This window comes from Brienomyrus brachyistius, chromosome 15, assembly GCF_023856365.1.
Source record: "Brienomyrus brachyistius isolate T26 chromosome 15, BBRACH_0.4, whole genome shotgun sequence".
Lineage (NCBI taxonomy): Eukaryota > Metazoa > Chordata > Actinopteri > Osteoglossiformes > Mormyridae > Brienomyrus > Brienomyrus brachyistius.
Genome location: NC_064547.1, coordinates 22199644 through 22217963, shown reverse-complemented (window position 1 = coordinate 22217963; position 18320 = coordinate 22199644). Strand labels below are relative to the sequence as shown.

At 45.4% G+C, this 18320-nt stretch overlaps 2 protein-coding genes across 4 annotated transcripts; one reads left to right on the top strand and one right to left on the bottom strand.

Moving 5' to 3' along the window:
- The first annotated feature begins 507 nt into the window (after positions 1-507).
- axdnd1 (axonemal dynein light chain domain containing 1) lies at positions 508-15821 on the top strand. 3 transcript variants are annotated; one of them, XR_007382527.1, is made up of 26 exons: positions 508-910; positions 1166-1323; positions 1591-1694; positions 1898-1985; positions 2276-2361; positions 2457-2513; positions 2728-2836; positions 4501-4622; positions 4767-4907; positions 5854-5958; positions 6337-6457; positions 6550-6651; positions 6756-6922; positions 7046-7115; positions 7505-7736; positions 7839-8049; positions 8139-8232; positions 8324-8523; positions 10270-10357; positions 10619-10774; positions 10855-10914; positions 11054-11161; positions 12083-12174; positions 12535-12665; positions 13567-13764; positions 15607-15821. XR_007382527.1 is itself a non-coding variant. In XM_048976461.1 (25 exons), the coding sequence occupies exons 1-25, from the start codon at positions 802-804 to the stop codon at positions 13668-13670; spliced, it is 3012 nt and encodes a 1003-aa protein (XP_048832418.1). In that variant the 5' UTR covers positions 508-801; the 3' UTR covers positions 13671-13970. The 3 variants fall into 3 exon arrangements, 2 of the variants coding, with proteins under 2 accessions (XP_048832418.1, XP_048832417.1); XM_048976461.1 differs by lacking the exon at positions 15607-15821 and having other exon boundaries at positions 11057-11161; positions 13567-13970; XM_048976460.1 differs by lacking the exon at positions 15607-15821 and having other exon boundaries at positions 13567-13970.
- Positions 13962-17254, bottom strand: nphs2 (NPHS2 stomatin family member, podocin). Its single transcript, XM_048976463.1, has 8 exons — positions 16773-17254; positions 16582-16685; positions 16423-16495; positions 16103-16185; positions 15798-16001; positions 15457-15512; positions 15236-15314; positions 13962-14721 (listed from the first exon to the last, which is right to left on the bottom strand). Exons 1-8 carry the CDS (start codon positions 17095-17097, stop codon positions 14455-14457), a joined length of 1191 nt encoding a protein of 396 aa, XP_048832420.1. The 5' UTR covers positions 17098-17254; the 3' UTR covers positions 13962-14454.
- Positions 17255-18320: the final 1066 nt, after the last annotated feature.

Here is an 18320-nt window from a genome sequence, read left to right as displayed (position 1 = left end):
CTGCTGTTGCAGAAAACAGTATTTCAACATTTAATAAAGGGAGTGTCACTGTGGATTTAACAAAATTACTTCGGCTGAGTACTGAACTTGACTTCAGGACTGAATAATAAGTCTAAATTTAAAAAACTGGTCTAGTGCAGAATCTACTCTTCATATATTTTCATCTTCGTGTTTTGCATATTTAAAAGAAACCGGAGAACAGCAGGTACTTTAATACAGTCAGTCTTTGAATTTCCTGAGTCTTTGAAAGTCCCTGGATTAAAATTAATTTGTGCATCCTGACAGTGAAAGTTATAAATGTTAGATATAGAAAAGGGCTGAATGGTGTAAAAAGTAAACAATTCGTACAAGCAAACATCTGTAACCCACTGTACGAGGCTCCAGACTATCAATCCATAATATAATAATAAAGGGTGCGTGGATGGACAGGGTAACTTAAGCTCAGGCACCTTCGAAGACACCCCTGGGGTGTGAACGGCCCTCCACGGATACCTGAGGACCTCCGCATGGCGTCCTTAGAAACGAAATACTTAAGGTTGTGTCTAAGGAGACAAGGTTAAACTCTTTGAAGGTGTTGGTAACCATGTTTAGTATCTTATGGGTGTTAAAAATAACTGATTAGTTGTTAGTTAATTGTTATTATGAATCAGGCGCACACTGCCAAAAGTGTTAGTATTGTTCCACTTGATAGTAATATACCTTTATTTTGTTTTTCACATTTTATTCGCTTTTTTTGGAGAGTTGGTTGATTTATTGGGCGTCTGATATTGACATAGACAGTGTAAGTCGAATCACACGAGGATGTCTGCATCTGTTAAACTAAGCCCGTCACCTCCATCTCTGCCGAAGCCAGCGGGACGGAAGGTTAAAATCAATAAAGCCGTTCCGTTTACCGGAGAATCCGAAAGAGGTAAAATGTACAATTCGAAAGTTACCAAATCACCAGAGAACAGGAACAATATAACGCGTTTATTTTAATATTGGGCTATATATTTCAGTTAAACAACGCTTGCTGTCATTTAATAAAAGACAAATGCAGATTTAAATAGAAAATACGCGTTAAAAGAACCGGTGTGCTGAAAGCCTGGTATTGTTTCCCATCGGAACTCGTGTGTTCCAGTGTGTATGTGTGCCTGCATGGTTCAGATTTAGCTTGTTCTCTCAGCCCGCAGAGAGCAGCCGGCCTCTGGGGATCGGTCCAGCCTGCAGCTCCCGTCCCTACGCAATGATTTCATTCCCGATGAGCTGTTCAACTCGCTCATTTCTACGGTGAATCCCTTGGAGACATCCAGATCCTCCAGAGTCACCAGGAAAGGCTTCAGGGTTTGTGTCAACGCACGTACATCTGTGTTTGTTGGATTTACATGTCGTTAGTTAGATAATCAGTTGTGATCTGGACTGGATTTTTTCTTCTTCTGGGCCCCTTATTAAACCCCCAGCCCTCCCTTATTTACATCCGTGGTCACGATATGGTGAATTTTATTTATTACATAGAAAGACGTTTAAAACATGCAACAAAATCTAGCTAGAGTTGATTGGAAAAACTGATACTGTCCAGCAACTCAGCGAAGACGGTTTTTATGCGACCAGGTCCGTGGTTTGGGCAAAACAGATGCAGCCTGGTACCACGCATTTGGGAGAAAGAAATACAAGTATTTTCTGGACCAGCCGACTTCCGTGACCGGAGCTGGGAGGTAATGATATAAAGCTCCAAGATCAGTGGCGTCGAAATACCAGCTCCTGTACAGACCTGTAGAGACTCCTATACATCGTATTTCCGATACATAATATGTTTATTGCTTTCCTCGCTGTTTTGATTAACCTTATCAACCAGTTGCTTTTTTATGTTTCCTCATTTTTAATTAATCTTTATAATGAAATGTCTGTCTATACTCAGAGATATCTCCTTCCTACACGATGCCATATCCGCGCAGAAGAAAGTGAGTCTTCTGCCCCCGGTGGCAGACCTGGGAAGCGTCCAGAAGGCAAGCTCAATCAGAGGTCAACGAGAATCGTTTATCCTGCTGAGGACCCAAATGATGAAAAGTTCTGTTCGCAAGGGAGCATGGGAAAACTACGCACTGTGATATTCTTCGAGTCACGGCCCAATTCTGTCTATATAATTTACTTATCCGTTGTAACACTTTGGTCTATGAGCAAAAAAAAAAAAAAAAACGAAATAGTGTGGTTACTGGATAATAAGAAAAAAATCACTAGATGTCAAAAATAGTGCTCTAAGGTGTTATTTACAGATGTCTTTGCTTTGTAATTTTAGGATGTAAACCTGATGGGGAGTCTGATACCAGAGGAGTATCACATTGTAAAGAACAAAGGTGTAGCTGGCCTGACATACTATGAGGAGTGGGTGGATATCGTCATAACTTATCCTTGACAAAGAACCTGCTTGTGTGTATATTTGCAATTTATTTTCAATAATTCTCCATTTCCCTGGCTAGCAAGTACACCATCCTCCTGGAGGATGAGGAGAACAGGCTGAAGATCTTCCCATCACTGTGAGTAGAGATGTCACTGGATTATATATTAGTAGATTCCTCAAACAAGCAGCAGGTCCCACCGCTGAGACCGCAGCCCCCCCCCACACACACAACCACCCCAAAAGTTTGGCCTGTTTGTTATTTCCTGTCACTTACAATGAAGGCTTTGCCAAAGGCAGTGAGGTGACAAAAACAGTAACTGACAGCAGCAGAACATCCTTTGAATCTTCAGGAAACCCAGCGGGAGGCTGGAAGCGGTGCAGCTGATGAGAGTGATGGATGCAATGCTGGACAAGGCCGGGGTCAATCGGGACTTCCCAGAGCTGAGGGAGTCCTCACAGGTTGTCATTCACAGCCATCCAGGTTGCCTTTATTGCTCCAAAATTCCTAACCTAAAATTTGTATATAATCTACCTCAGTATGGAAACCACTGTCATGTCAGTATGGTTATGAATATACATGTATGCAGAATTATTAGACAAGTACTATTCCTGGAGATAATTTTAGCAAAAGTCGGCCAGACTTATGAAAATGAATTCAGAAGTTTTCTTTTGGTCCGAGTAAATTGTTTTAGAGAGAAAATGTTGCATTAATCTATCACAAATAAATAAAATAAAAGGAAAAACATTTGCTCATCAGTGTGCACAATTATTAGGCAATCCAAAACTTTTTAAAGTGAATTGTTTTCTTCACCATCAACAGAAAAAAATAATAAAAACAATCTTACCGTCCACTTTACCGCATTTAATGTTTTGTGCAGCCACCTTTCTTCTCAGTGACCACCATGAGCCTGTTGTCACTTGATCCAGTCAGACTTTTGATTCGATCTTGTCTTATATTAGCTGAGCCAGCTACGACCGCCTCCGAGACCCTGCTCTGAGAAGGGTACAGCTTACCACCTTGGTAAATCTCATACTTTAGTAAGGCCTAGTAGCTCTCAATCTCAGGCAATGAAGGGGACCAGATCATAATTCAGTCACCTTTCAAGCCTTTCTTAACCAATCTATGGAATACTTTGATGCACGAGAACAGGCATTGTCCTGTTTGCATACAGTAACCTTTTCAAAAGCTGCTGACTTTTTAGCACTAGTGTTTGAAGCAGGTATCATCTGCAATATAAGTTGGCAGTCGATCTTGTAGTTAATTTTTTTACACCTGCAAGTCGTGAAATTCCAACAAGTTCATCACTGAAACTGCAGCCTGCATCCTCACTCCTCCACCACCTTGTGGGTGCTTCTAGAAGGTGTCCAACCACTGGCCCATCCATCTGCTCCATCAAGAGTCACTCTCATTTCACCTGTCCGTAAAGCCCATGTAAAATCAGTTGTACTCGTTCTTGAGGTTTTAGCCTCTATGCCTTACTGAGTTGAGGATGCGTTTTAGCCTTTGTGACCTTAGCAGTGTCACACAGCACACTGCACCTAGTACTTCTGGAGATCCTTTTCAGATTATAGTTTTGAAAAATGATGGCATTTGATTCTGAAGAGTTTCTAGAGGTTTCCCCTTTAATTTGACACATATCTTAAGCAGGTGTGTCTTCTGTCTACATGCTTCTTGCATCTTCTTTGGCTGTTGGCCACGAAACACTCGATTGTATGATGATCGCGTTTTAAAAGTTTGGCAGTTTAGATTATTTTGCATCCCTCTGACTGGCACTTTGCTATTTTTCTGCTCTCTAAAGTCCTTTGTTGTAGTAATAATAATTGGCTTAATGATTCTTCATAGGAAAGTATCTATGGTTTGCTTTTTCACTCCAAACAGGAAATACTCGGATAAATACTGAGCATGCTCTATTTTTAAACAACCCTTTCTAAATTAGAAATTACTAGATTGAACCTATTAAACTGGAAGAGCAAATACAAGCAAATTACACAATTGTCTACTAATTCTGCATGCAATGTTTTTGTTGTGTACCATTTTACATTTATGCTTCGTCAAAAACAAAAATTTCTGATGATTGATTAGATGTGATTTGCAGAAATTACTTTTTATTTCACTTTGTTAGATGCAGGGTCTTCTGGAGTTAGTGCAGGTGGAGCAGAACATCTACAACGTTGTCTTCCATGAGGTGATCCGGCAGGTCAGCGTGGAATGTGCGGAGAGAGGGCAGCTGCTGTCCAAGCTCAGGTCAGCCGGACCTTTGCATAAAATGAATGTTCACAACGAGCCAGAGATGATAACGTAGGCGGCATGGAGAAGTCAGGTTCATATGAACATCTCAGCGAGCATGTATCCATGGAGCTGAGTGGGATTGGGGCACGGTGCCTGCAGACAGCGGTATGCCGCCCTGCTGGACCGCATCCCACGGCAACTGAAGGGGCTGCACACGGAGAGCCTGGCTCAGCGGGCCCTGGACCGGCGTCTGATGGAGGAGATCACTGGCTTCAAGAGCTCCGTCTCTCAGCTCAGCAAGTGCGTCTTGTTCAAATTGTGTGTGCTTGTGTCTTTATGCAGCTGTGTAGATAAGATGAGTCAAAGCGATGAAGGCTTTCTCAGTGGTGCACTAGTCAGTACAAGGTGTGCCCTGTACTAGGGATCCAGGTTTGTTTCCCACAGGCCTGGGTGATCAGGCTTGAGCAGCACATGTGGAACGTGTTCTGTTGGGTGGATTAGGTAATGGTATCCCTCTTGTCACTCTACAGTGCCATCTGCTGTCAGATAGGTGTAGAACAGTATGTTGTGTTGCTCAATGAAACCAAAGGCATACATTTTTGATCCCAGGGGGAAATTTGTTGCCTGCAGCCCACAGCCTACGCACATGTTAGGTAAAGTACATACTAGGGCTCTTCAAATGTGGCCCTCAATTCCAAATCCAGGCCTAGTTTTCAGTTCTTCTAATAATGACTGATTCTGATTGGGGGGGCGGCATGGTGGTGCAGTGGTTAGCACTGTTGCTTCACACCTCTGGGACCCAGGTTCGAGTCTCATGAGGAACAACCCCCATCCTCGGTTGTTCCCTGCCTCGTGCCCATTGCTTCCGGGATAGGCTCCGGACCCCCCCGCGACCCAGTAGGATAAGCGGTTTGGAAAATGGATGGATGGATGATTCTGATTGGCAACAGAGTCTTCACACCTGGCTCACAGGTAAAGGAAGGCTGGAAAGTCAGCAGGGCTCGGACCTTGAGGACTGTGATCTGAACAACCCTGTTGTACATTTACACTAAAGCTCATGAGCTGGTGTGAGTGTTACTTATTGAGTGACACACCCTCGAAAATGATGATGTTGTCTCCGGGAAAGACTGAACAAATCATCCTGAGCCATTTGAGAGGATGCTCCTGATTTCTCCAGGGAAACGGCTCCCGTTAACATCATCCCGTTTGCTCTTCTTTTGTCTGTGCTGCTATTTGTTTGCTCAAGCGAGCTGAGCAACATGAAGACCCAAGATGAAAACATGTCAGGACAAGTAGCCAAGGCACAGGATGACCTATCCAAGGCACTGGAACAGTCACAGAGGAACTCAGAGTAAGGCATACAACTCGGAGGGCTTCATACCACGGCCCCATGCTTATGGGGCAGCGTGTGGTTCTGTGGGTCAAGCCTGTGTGCCTGTAATCTGAAGGGTTGCCAGTTCAAACCTAGCCTCCGCTTGTCTGCGGGTCTTCAAGCGAGGCCCTTAACCCCCAGCTTCCTGGGCCCCGCTACAGGTGGCTGCCCTTCACGGACAACTTACTCTACAAAAAAGAGCAAGTTGAGGGAGGTGTAAAGACAATTTCCCCATGGGAATCAATAAAGTATCAAGTATTATTATGAAGCAAACCAACGCTAATGAAGCTTTTAATGAATGAAGCTCATTGGACAGGAACCAGGAAGTGATTATATGTGCCGAACTCTTGCCCTAAGCCTGGTCGCAGAGTACCACCAGCTGTATGAGATGCAGCGCCGGAGGCTGGAGGCTCAGGTGGCCCAGCTGACTGAGGAGAGGAACCTCTGGAGCAGAGTCAGTTACAGTGTGGTTCTTAAGGTGGGATGACCGTCCTGAGCACCTCTGTCCATTTGTCCACCACCTGCATGTGACCCTCACTGACGGACTGGTGACTGAGTGCCGTCTGGCAGGTGATTGAGGCGAAGAAACTCCAGGTGGCTGAGAGGCTGCACGTCAGCGAGCGGACCTGGGCCGAGCTGGCAGAGCACTTTGTCACACTGCTGACATCCAGGGTGATTTACGCGCTAAACGCATGCAGCATCGTACTGGGAGCTCTACCTTCATCTCTGTGACCGTGATGCCACATCCTGTGTCTTGTCCCCCTCTCTCTTTTGAGGACGCAGAGGATGTGAGCTGCATCCTGCAGTTGACAGACCAGTGGAAAGACCACGTACGTGGTTTCGTGCGGGAGATGGAGACGGCCGAACGCAGCCATTGTGAAAAAATGGGGGCCGTCGGGGCCGGCGTTGCAAAATGGCACCAGCGGTCTCTGGCTAATGTCAAGTGAGTGGGATGTGGCCCTGCCATTGCCGTGGAGATACTGCTCAAAGTACAGCAGTCTCTAAGCTGACGGTATGGTTGTTTATCTTCTATCCTCATCAGTTGAGTGTGTTTTCTCTTCTCTAGGGGACTAGACAAGATGTCCAATAAGGAGTCAGAGGAAAGTTTGCTTAATGACATAAAACACTGGCTGGCAGTAAGTGGCACAAATTGCTTCATTAAGTGTTTCAGTTAAACATACAAAAGACAGGTAAAATCTTAATTTACAGCTTGGAAACAGTATTACCTTAATCACAGAAAAGTGTTGCTTTTACAGAGACTACTAAACAAATATTTAGGACTGGGAAAGAAACTCCAGTAAGCAAGAACTTTGCAACTATTGGGTGGTCAGACAGGAACATGGGGTGATACCTACATAGGAAACATGTGACCTGAATTTTAGTAGACATTAAACTTTCTTAGGATAGTGGAATCCCCCCCATACAGTTCTAATATAGTTTAACAATTTGAGCTGCTGTTTAGTTACTGTGTATCTTGTGTCCTCCTGATTCTTTGTATTCCTACCTAATTGCAAACTCTTTATAGGCATTGAACCTGCAAAGTGACCTTTATGCAGGCAGCGACCTTCGCTTCCAGGAGACCCTGGACTTGCTGTCGCAGCTGCACGAGGGATGGCTGGAGGTGGGCTTGCGGCTTTTTAAGAGGCACCTTCAGCCCGATGGGCAGCCCCCTGCGGGGTGGCGAGCCATGCAGAATCTGAATGCGACTATCTCAGAGCTCCACATGCAGCTGGGCACTCGTGCAGCTGGGGAGAGCGGTGAGAGTTTCCTTCGTTCTCTGGACAGCATTATGACTGGTGACCCTTCTTGGTTGCTCTTTCCGTCGATGCTACGTTATCTGTCCCGCCATACCATCCCAGGTGCCCGCAGGCTGCTGATATCTCTAGCCAGCACGATGGAGCCCTGGGCTGCCAAGCTAACGGCAGCGAGTGACTGGCCAGGAGGCATGCCCCCTTGTGATTGGTTGCAGCTGGAGAAGGCTCTGGCCAACTGGATAAAGCTAACAGATGGAGGCCTGGAGCAAGTGTCCAGGACCCAGCCAGGGAGCGAGAAGCAGAGTCCCCACATCAGGTATCAGAGCGGGAAAGGGAGAGGGAAGTGTGCTAACCTTAAGATGCCATTACAGTATGTGATTTTGCTCTTTCGCTTTCCACCTGCAGGATAAATGTTGATGAGGTTCTCGCTATACTACGTGAGTTTGTCTTCACGCAAAGCAGCTTTTTTGACTGCGAAAACCAAAAGTTAAGAGAGGAGGTACAGCACTGTGCAGATTTAGTCATTCAGCCAGCCTGGGTTGGGTGACGTGCGTGATTATTTTTCATCATTTTGTTGTTGTTGATGGCAGGTGAACTCTATTCACACCTCCCTGACTCGCTGGATGGTAGCTCTGCTTCTCCTTATGGTTCCCAATTACACCGGTGACCCCGAGGCACCCCAGTTACCAGGCCCCGAAGGAGACGGCTACCCTCTCACAGTACAGGAGCTGGAGGAGGACGCCAGATGCGTCGTGCAAAAGCTGGACAGATTCTCCAAGTATCTCATCAAGTATGGTATCCTAGCATGATTAGCTAAATTCCGTCCATGCATCCATCCATTTTCCAAACCGCTTATCCTACTGGGTCGCGGGGGGTCTGGAGCCTATCCCGGAAGCAGTGGGCACGAGGCAGGGAACAACCCAGGATGGGGGGGGTCAGCCCATCGCAGGGCACACTCACACACCATTCACTCACACATGCACTCCTATGGGCAATTTAGCAAGTTCAATTAGCCTCAGCATGTTTTTGGACTGTGGGGGGAAACCGGAGTACCCGGAGGAAACCCCACGACGACATGGGGAGAACATGCAAACTCCACACACATGTGACCCAGGCGGAGACTCGAACCCGGGTCCCAGAGGTGTGAGGCAACAGTGCTAACCACTGCACCACCATGCCGCCCCTAGATAAAGTCAGCCTGAATAAATAATGTTAGTATGAAATTTAAGTTATTATGGCTTTGTTTCTCAAGAGACGGGGATAAAGTAAACTTGTAAGGACTGATATCTGAGTTAATAAGAGTATAGCAAAGAGGGCACGGCACTATACATAAGTAATGAAGATGAGTTATGGACAGAAATAATCTGACCCAATAACCTCGATCACCTGACTCTCCTTTCCTGGATGGCAGGATGCCCCACCTTTCACCCTAAAACTACTGAAATTCAGAATTTGTTCATTTTTCTGCATTTCTAAAATGTCCTATCAAGATCGCAAACACAGTTTGAATATTAAAGACTGAGATGTAAAAGTCGCAGATATTTTGTTTTTCGTGGTTACTTTCTAATGAACATATTATATCCACTCTGGTTGAGAGAGACAGAAAACTGTACATTTAATTAGCACGATAATCAATGTATAAACCAAATAACTATAGTTCCCTTCTGTACAACTCGAACAAGACTTGTGCAACAAAGAGAAAATTATATAATACACAGAACACCTTGTGCAAATCATTGGCCTGGATGCCTCCGAATCTCCAGGTGCTGCAGATCCAATGGGTTTCACTGACCTGCAACACAAGTGGGCATATTTTTCGACTAACTGCAGAATACTTTCTTTCAGAAAGGGTGCCACCTGGTGCAGGGGTATGAAAATTACACTACAAACCAGGCACTTTTTGGGGAGCAAAGATCTCTAGTTTAGGGAAGGAATTTTGCAACTCACTCATTTGCAGTGTTTTGCTTGTCTAACCTGTCATCCTGCTATCCAAAAAAGTATTTTTATACAGCATTTGGAATATAAGTTTTCAGAATCTTTTACCTTAAAAATGTTTTCAAAAGTTGTAAATAACTTGAGTTTCTTTGGCATGTTGTGATTTATATCATATCAGAAGCAGAACTTTGTCACTTTGTACAACTTAATTTAAACGAATTGAACTATAATATTTCATGCTGTTTTCAGGGACAGGTCAGATCTTTCATGTATTCGTTCTTCTTGACGGTTTAAAATCTCGAACAGTTTTACACAGCAGCAGAGGATTCTGGGAGGAATCAGTCAGGAAAAAACAAGCCACCTGCTACATTTCGTCTCTTTTTTTTTTAAGTATAAAGTGTCCCTGCAACAAATGACAATCTAGCAGGTTGTCCTCTGCCTTGTACCCTGTGCTTCCAAAATAGGATGCAGACTCACCGTGATCGAGTTGGATGAACAGTTATGGAAAGAGGATCATATATCCCAGATGCAAGTATGTGCTTAGTAAATGAAAGTGGTAAATGGAGGAATTAAGGAAGGTCACTAGATCTTTCTCACACAGCTTATGTCAACCTGTTGTTGAAGAGGACATCCAAAGGGGAATGGGAGATGAGTCAGAAAGTGAGCTTGTTGAGCTCAAAAAATTACAGGTACTGACTTTTACAAGGTGGGCGGGACTACTGCACACTGTCAATCACTGCCTAGTTTTATCCAATGGGAACCAAGTGTTCGCAGGGAAATGTTTAAATCCAGTTTTGACAGTGATAATCCCTGCGCACAGCAGCCTTTAAGCCTCAGTTCCCTCATTACCACATTATACTGCTATATAGTTCCTGTATTACCACATTATATTCTACACGTGTTTTTACTTACCTGTATGCCTGCACTTTTTAATACACTGTGACGTTTAGCGGGAGTGTGGAGAGTGGATAGACGCGTGTCAGATCCTGCTGTCAGGTCTGAGGGGACATCCGGTGGACCTGCAGGTGACCACGACCGTCGCCTGGGCTGTGACAGAGTCCGGCGCTGACGTCCTTCCCGCTGTAGAGTCCCACAAAGAATTGTTGGTGAGATCCTAATAATCATTGCTACTTGCGGCTGTTGGTGAATGTTGGAACGGAGCCAATTCCAGCATCCGTGTCATCAGGTGGATCAAGTGACAGGGTCATCTGCAGCCTCGGAGCTGGGAGGAGCAGTGCTGGGAGAGGTCAGTCATTGTGGGAAGTGTGGTGAGAACACTGTACTGGTCAGCTGTCATGGTCAGTTACCGATCCACGCCTTTTCATATACCGTTAAGATGATGCTAAAAGTCTTTGCGCCAACCATGTTTGTCTTCTTTCGTCCAGCAGGAGGTGCCAGATAGTCCAGAAGAAGCAGCCCATCTGAAGCTGATTGGTCATGACGGCGACATTGTCGAACAGAGCCTGGGGGCAGAAACTGTACTGCTGGCAGCGGTTAGGCATATGGGGGCTCGTATATAAAACTGTAGCCCTGTTTTAGGGTCGATGCAGTTCATTTGCAGAACAGTAGCAGCAAAACCTTGAATATTTTTGTACAAATTTAATTGTAACTAACACTGCTTCCAAGGTACATGAGTTGCAGTTCCTCGAAAAGCTTTCCATCCGTTAATCAGACAACTCTCCAAATTGTCATGGAGTATAATCCTCTCAGTAGGATGCAAAATACAGAATCTGTGCATGTGCATGTAAGTTCCTACAGGACGAGCCAGGCACCCAAACAAAGTCAGTAGTCCTATTTCTGACGGAAAGACGCCTTGCTGACATGTCTGTCACCGAGCTGCACAAAGGCAGGACATCTCTGCACAGTGATAAGTGTGGGTCACCCAAACGGAGGTGACTCAAAGCCTTGGTGTCGTAAGAGCTTGGTGTCCAGTTGCCTGCCCACCGCAGGAGGTTCGGAACACACCGGCTCCATTGTAAAAGATTCATTTGATCATGTATATGTCACATTTGGCAGTTCATGAATTTTTTTAAATATAAATATATATCCATCCCTCTTCCATGATGGCGTATCTAGCACAGGGGTAGGGTTATCTTGGAATGGGAAACTTGGGAGGCAGAGTCCATTGCAGGACACACACACACAGAGTGGGCAATGTAAAGACATTGCTTATCTCCATGCTTTTTAGACTGTGGGAGCATATCTACATAAACATGGAGAGAATGTATACGTCCCACAGGCAAAGAGGGTCATGGGAATTTAACTCCCAGCCCTTCAGGTGTAAGGTAACAGGTTACAGTGCCCCTTTTTTAGCTTCTGTGTTGCATTTTTAATAGATATAAATATGATAATTTAGTGGTTTCTTTACTCATCAGTCTGAGTGTGACGAGAGCTGACGGGCTCTTCTCTCTCAGACGGAGACCCAGGTCATGCGCCCACAGACTCCCAGTGCGCAGAGAGCCTTTGATGCCCTGGACACCATTGGGCTGCTCCAGCAGCAGTTACTGTAAGAACCTGTGTGTGTGTGTGTGTGTGTGGGGGGGGGGGTTATACAGTGTATATTATATTGTGGGAACCAAAAGCCTGTTTTGACGTTGGGGGACCATTTCTTTGGGTCCCTAGAAGGGGATACGCAATTAAAATTGAATCTGTGACTGCAATTTAAAAACTACAAATGTCACAAGTCTTGTATTTTGTTTGGTTACTTATGGTTAAAGTTGCCATAGTTGGGATACAAATGAATGGAGAGTCCCCATAAAGATCTGAATATGTGGACTGTGTATGTGTGTGTGCGTTTGTGCGTGTGCGTTTGTGCGTGCATCTTTATATTGCCTCATATCAGTCTGGGCTCACATATCCATACCAGAGGGGCAGAGCAGCGGGCCCTAAGCGCAGAAGAACGGGCTCTGAGCATGGAGGAGTCGCTGCAGGCTGCACTGGTCAGGATCCACGAGCTGGAGCAGCAGATCCAGGGAGGAGGCGCCATGGAGGAGAGAGGTGAGCCGGAGCACAGCACCTCACACCAAACTTCCTCATCAAATCAGTTGAGGAGGACACACAGGGCGAGTGACGCCATCATCCAATCAGGTCAGAAGGACACACGGCGAGAGACACCGTCCTCATTAGTGAGACCCTCCCATCCAATCAGGTGAGGAGGACACATAGTGTGAGAGACACCGTCCTCATTAGTGAGACCCTCTCATCCAATCAGGTGAGGAGGACACATAGTGTGAGAGACACCGTCCTCATTAGTGAGACCCTCTCATCCAATCAGGTGAGGAGGACAGATAGGATGAGAGACGCCGTCCTCATTAGCAAGACATTTAAATGGTGGCTCTGGGCGGTTTAAACTCTGTTCCTTGTTCTTGTGAAATCTATTTATTCAGAGAGTTTATATTATTGGTGATTATTCACATTATTATACATCTATTGTTCACATGTGATTAAACGGGCCTCTCGTCTCTGGTACTATACCCTGGGACGTCCCATCCTACGTAATGAATCTGTAAACTGTAATGCAGTTTTTAGTTTTTTTTCTTTGAATTATTACATTAATTCATTGTATCTAGTACAGGGGTAGGGTTATCTTGGAATGGGAAAATACATTAAATTATTGTGCCTGTTGGCCCAAATACACAAGTTTTTAAAACTAGTTATGTAAAATGAACATACATAAATAAGCCGTAACATACTTTAATCCTTTATTCAGGTTAATGTAAGCAAACAGTTTATATATAGATATTTAAGGGGAACCTCCACGATTGAAGTCAAAATATTCAAGAGGGAGTATTAAAGTCTCCCCCTGACCCTAGTCCTTACTTCATAGTTACTTATGAGTACATGGATTCACAGTAGGGTCTGTAGCTCTGCTGAAAGCCTGAACTGACTTGTTTTACAGATGACAGCGTTTTGGCACCAGCACCTAAAGGAGAGTCCCCAGACCCCAAACCAGCGAGTGCAAAGACAAAAAGCAGGAGGCCAAAGCTGGCGCAGAAGCCCTGATCTCCATTGTCAGGCCACAGGACTCTCCGGAAGACACTAATCCCAGTGTTAGGAAGCAGTAAACATTCAGCTGTCCGGGTGTATCTCTCAGTAGGTACGTAATGCCACAGGGAAGATATGAATTACACTGCATTGTACTGGAACAAGACACCATTCTTTTACCAAAGTTTGTAGGAAGTTGGTGATCTGTAATATGATTTTTTTCTTCTAAATTATTTGGTATATATTTTCTTAACCCACACTGTGACCTCAGCAGATGAGGAATCTATGAATGAGAAGCATAAACTGTCGACAAATTCATGTGTAAGTTTATTTTTCTTGTACAGCATCACAATGAGAAAAGCAAAGAAAAAAATAGCACACAGAGAGCCCAGCATAAACCATTTTTACAGCTTCTGCCTTTGGATGTGTTGATGGTTGATGAAGTGTGATAATATTCCTCAGGAATTTTTCAGTGACTCAAAATATTTATAAAACACCCCGAGAAACAATAAAGCATCGATCCATCCATCCAGTGATGTGGATCCTGCCTGTCCTGGGAAATATGGGCCATAACTCAGGGCACTCCCTGGTCAGGATGCCTGCCTGGCTGAGATCACTCACGCATTAACTCCCACAGTCGCACACTGTTTGCAGTCCCTGATTCACCTGAATGTCGCATTTCGATCCGGGAGTGAAATTGTGCCACCTGGAGGACACCCAAGAAAACTATTTTTTATTTTTGCTTATTCATGTCTCGTCTAGGATTGATCTTTAATGTGTGAAAGTGGAACAGGATGGCGGTTTACATCATGGGGGAGTCTGTATGGGAGGTCTTTGTGGGGTCGTCATCTGTGGGCGTGGCTGGAGGTAGACCAAGGGTGGTGGACACGTCAGAGGGCAGGGCCATGAGGTCGCAGGGCAGGTTGAGGACAAGGGCCGGGTGGTCTGTGCGCAGGGTGTGCAAGAGCTGCAGCAGGCGCAGGTGGACTGCAGCCGGGGATCCCGACAGCGTATCTATGGAGGCCTTGAGGGCTTCACAGACCGCTCTCTCTCCTTCTGCTGCGATGACCTGGCGATATACAAGCATACTCACCCTGGTGGGAAGGATCTAAGTCCTTATTATAAAACCTAAGTGCTCAAAACAACCAAGTTTCCTAGTTGATCAATGTCTAATAAAGCTTGGCATTGCTACATTTTTAATCAATTTAAACAGTTCTAATCTGAAAACAATGAACAAATCCTCTCCTTGGAGACCCACAGACCAGATATATTTGCTCCCTCCCAGCTCCAAGTAGGGAGCAAAAATGTTGACTGCTAGCTGGGAACTGGAAAGGAGCAAGAACATGGATCGGCCATGGGTCTCCTAGGAGACCCACACTGCACTAAGTGATCTTTTAAAATTTGTCATTAAGAAAATTATCACAATATGGAAGTGTAAGAGGTGTCGGCCAGCAGCCTTTAGGTTGAGTCGTCACTTTTCAGCAATCAGCCTTTTAACACTAATTATCCATCCACTGCTCTTTAATGTAGCTAACGGAAAGGTCGACGGGGTAAAAGAGCGACGAGCAGCGGGGGTCTCTTACTTTGATCTGGGCCAGCCTCCTGGCCTCCGCCTCCGCAGCCACACTGCGCTGAAGCTCGGCGGGGATGCGGACATCCTCTCTGAGACGTGTGGAGCAGACAGCGAAACCAATGAGGGCCCGCACCATTAAAGAGGCACCATTACTGTCGCTCAGTGTTAGGGCCCCCCCCGTTTGGGACACTGTCACGCACCTTCTGTGAGTGGGACAGACTGGATACTCACATTTCTGCTCTCTCAACCTTGATTCCCCACTTAGAGGTAACAGCGTCCAGAGCCACCTGGGTCGTGAAGTAGAAAGGTGGATGTGTAGCTTTACTTTACAATGTCTATGTCCTGCTGAAACCTCTCATTATCATCCATCATTTTTCTAAGGGGGACACCAAAGTCAAGCAGAGCTGGATGCTCGCCCTGGAACCAGAGCCCAGACATAAACACAAACTTCATGTCCTGTTACGTAATGCTCCGAATCCCAGGCCCCATCACACTTTTAGAAGCACGTCCGCCCTTGAGGTAGCCAACAACTTGAGAGGCCCTCGTGCCGAGCCGCGTGGAAACCGAAGCACCTGGATTTCCTTGGTGATGTCCTTCCTGTCGAGCAGAATCTGGTTGAAGGTGCGGTGAGCCAGGACCTCTCTGTCGGTGAGCTGGACGAGCGCCTGTAGCATGGAGGAGACTCCGGAGAGCACAGTGAAGCACAGCGACACGTTCTCTACGCGGTAATAGCAGGCAGAGCTCAGCTCTGTACTCACCAAGTCCTTAGTCACCACCTGGGCACCAGATGGCAGAGGTTATAACATCACATCAAAGTGTTTTCAGTAACTTTCTGTGAGTCTTTTGAGTCCTGTTTGCGGAAGGAGCCGCTCGTTACCGTGTGAATGGGAACTTTCAGCATTTTCAACCGAATGTCGACTTTCTGGCACACATCTAAAAACGGGATGTAGAACAGGAGTCCTAGACACCAACCATTGAGAGGGAAGGAGACATGAACTTTGTTACTTTGATATTAGCTCAGAATAGTCTATTATGCTTATATTCTTTGCAGAAAAATCCCCCAGAGAGATTTAAGTGATGTTTCACTGCGGTTAGATGAACTACAGGCCTTTGGTGGAAAGCAGTGTAGTTGCCCACCATGTAAAATGATGAAAGCTGTTGAGGAATAAATGAATTTTTTTATTAAAGTAATGATACCTGGTCCTCTAGGCTTCCCCTTCAGTAGATGCCCCAGTCTGAAGATCACGGCTCTTTCATGCTCCCTGATTACCTGTGAATTCACATAGTTCAAAAGTAATATAATATTTAGAATTTATATTTAGATTTTAATTTATGGTAAAAACCAATAAATCTTACCGTCACGCAGAGCCAGATGGACAGGGGAAAGGAAAGGGTTATGATGACAACAGCTACAACGATGAGGAGCCATTCACAAACACCCAGAGTCCTTTGCTTTAAGCCTGTGAACGACCATCGGTAGAAACGTAAACGACCGTGTGACTGTTGGTTTTTCAACTGCATGCCCCCCTCATGCATCTCGGACCTACCATCCTCATGCTGCTCCCACTGTAGAAGTCCGAGCGCCTCCTCTTCCTCCTCGTTGTCCCTCACGCTATCCACGTTGATGACTGTGGAGTTCCCCTTCACTTTTTCCTCCTCCGACTGCTCCGGTGGGGCAACGGCCTCCTCGCTTTCCGTGCCCGTGACCGCTTTGTTCCTCACTGGCACCGTTGGCTTCACCGCCTTGCCATGTCTGTGTCGCCGCTCCCGTAAGGAGGCAGAATTGTCCTTCTTGGGCCCTCTTCTTGCCTTTGAAGAGGAGTGAGAGGAGGTCTCTCTTGTGTTTCTCTCCACTCTGACCGTTGTCTCCATGGAAAGGTAAGGATGATATTAGACCTTGATGAAGGAGACTCAGAGACCAGATTCCTGGATGGAGAAGGCTTATTAGATTCTTGGATTTTAATTTTGGATGTCCTATCCTGTTTGTCTGTTGGGAGTGTTTGAAAGTGAACAGAGGCTGGAGTATTTAAGGGAAGGTGGGGGTGGAGGGGGTCTTGTCAATGGAGGGTGAGCGTGAGGGTGTGGGAGGATCACATTGTAACACAGGATGCACTGCTGAAGTACATCTTAATGAAAGAACACCTTCTGAAGCTCATAAATAACCTGCTAAATTGCAAGTCATAAGCACATCCATATTCTTGTAGACTTAAAGCTTAGTGAAGAAAATTGAGAAGCCGAGTAAGATGATAAAATGGGTTTGTGGTGATTAAAGTCCTTTTATTCATTAAATGCGACATATATAGACAGGCTGTTTGTGCATTTATCTCCTGTACGTGTATTAGTTCTGCCCCAGGAGTTACTGCGTGGGTCTGTGAGGAATTTGCAGTGTCAGAATATATCCCTTGAAAGAAGCTGATCTTTGGGTTCTCCTGTTATGGGAGCTGTAGAGTACCAGGCCCTCCCCAACACCATCTTAATTAAAACACAAGCAGATGAACTGGCCTGCATTTTCTCAAAATCACTAACTTAAATGACCCAGTTCTTAAGACATTTTTTCAGGTATCTATGGCTATACAGTGGTATCAAGAAGTATGTGATGCTTTATGTATTTCTAGCTAGAAGCTAAAGCTAACAAAGAGAATGAATGAGTCTGAGTGATTAATTCTCACTGAATGGTTTTATTCTGTAAGGAAAAGGAAATGGAGCCTGAATTTCAAACTTTACCTTAAAAATCATTACCGGTATTGCACGTTGGGGTGGAGGTTTTACCATAAGGCAGGACAGCAGAATTTAACAAAAAAAAAATTACATTACTGGAAAAATTACATAAAATTGGGAAGAGGTCCGATCAAGAAAAGCAGAAAACTGAAAAGACTGCAGTGGATCTATTGAAACCCAAAACCACTGTACATCTTGAACAGGGCACTGTGTTGCCTCCCTGTTTGGCTCACCCTTTACAAGCCCCTAACAAGCTAATTAGCCCAATCAGAGCCAGCTGGGTTTCATTAGCGCAGGCATCTGCGGGCACGGAGGACGGTGATCAGTTGCCATGGAAATGTCACCAACCACCCAGAGCCAGTCCCATGACGTTGCTC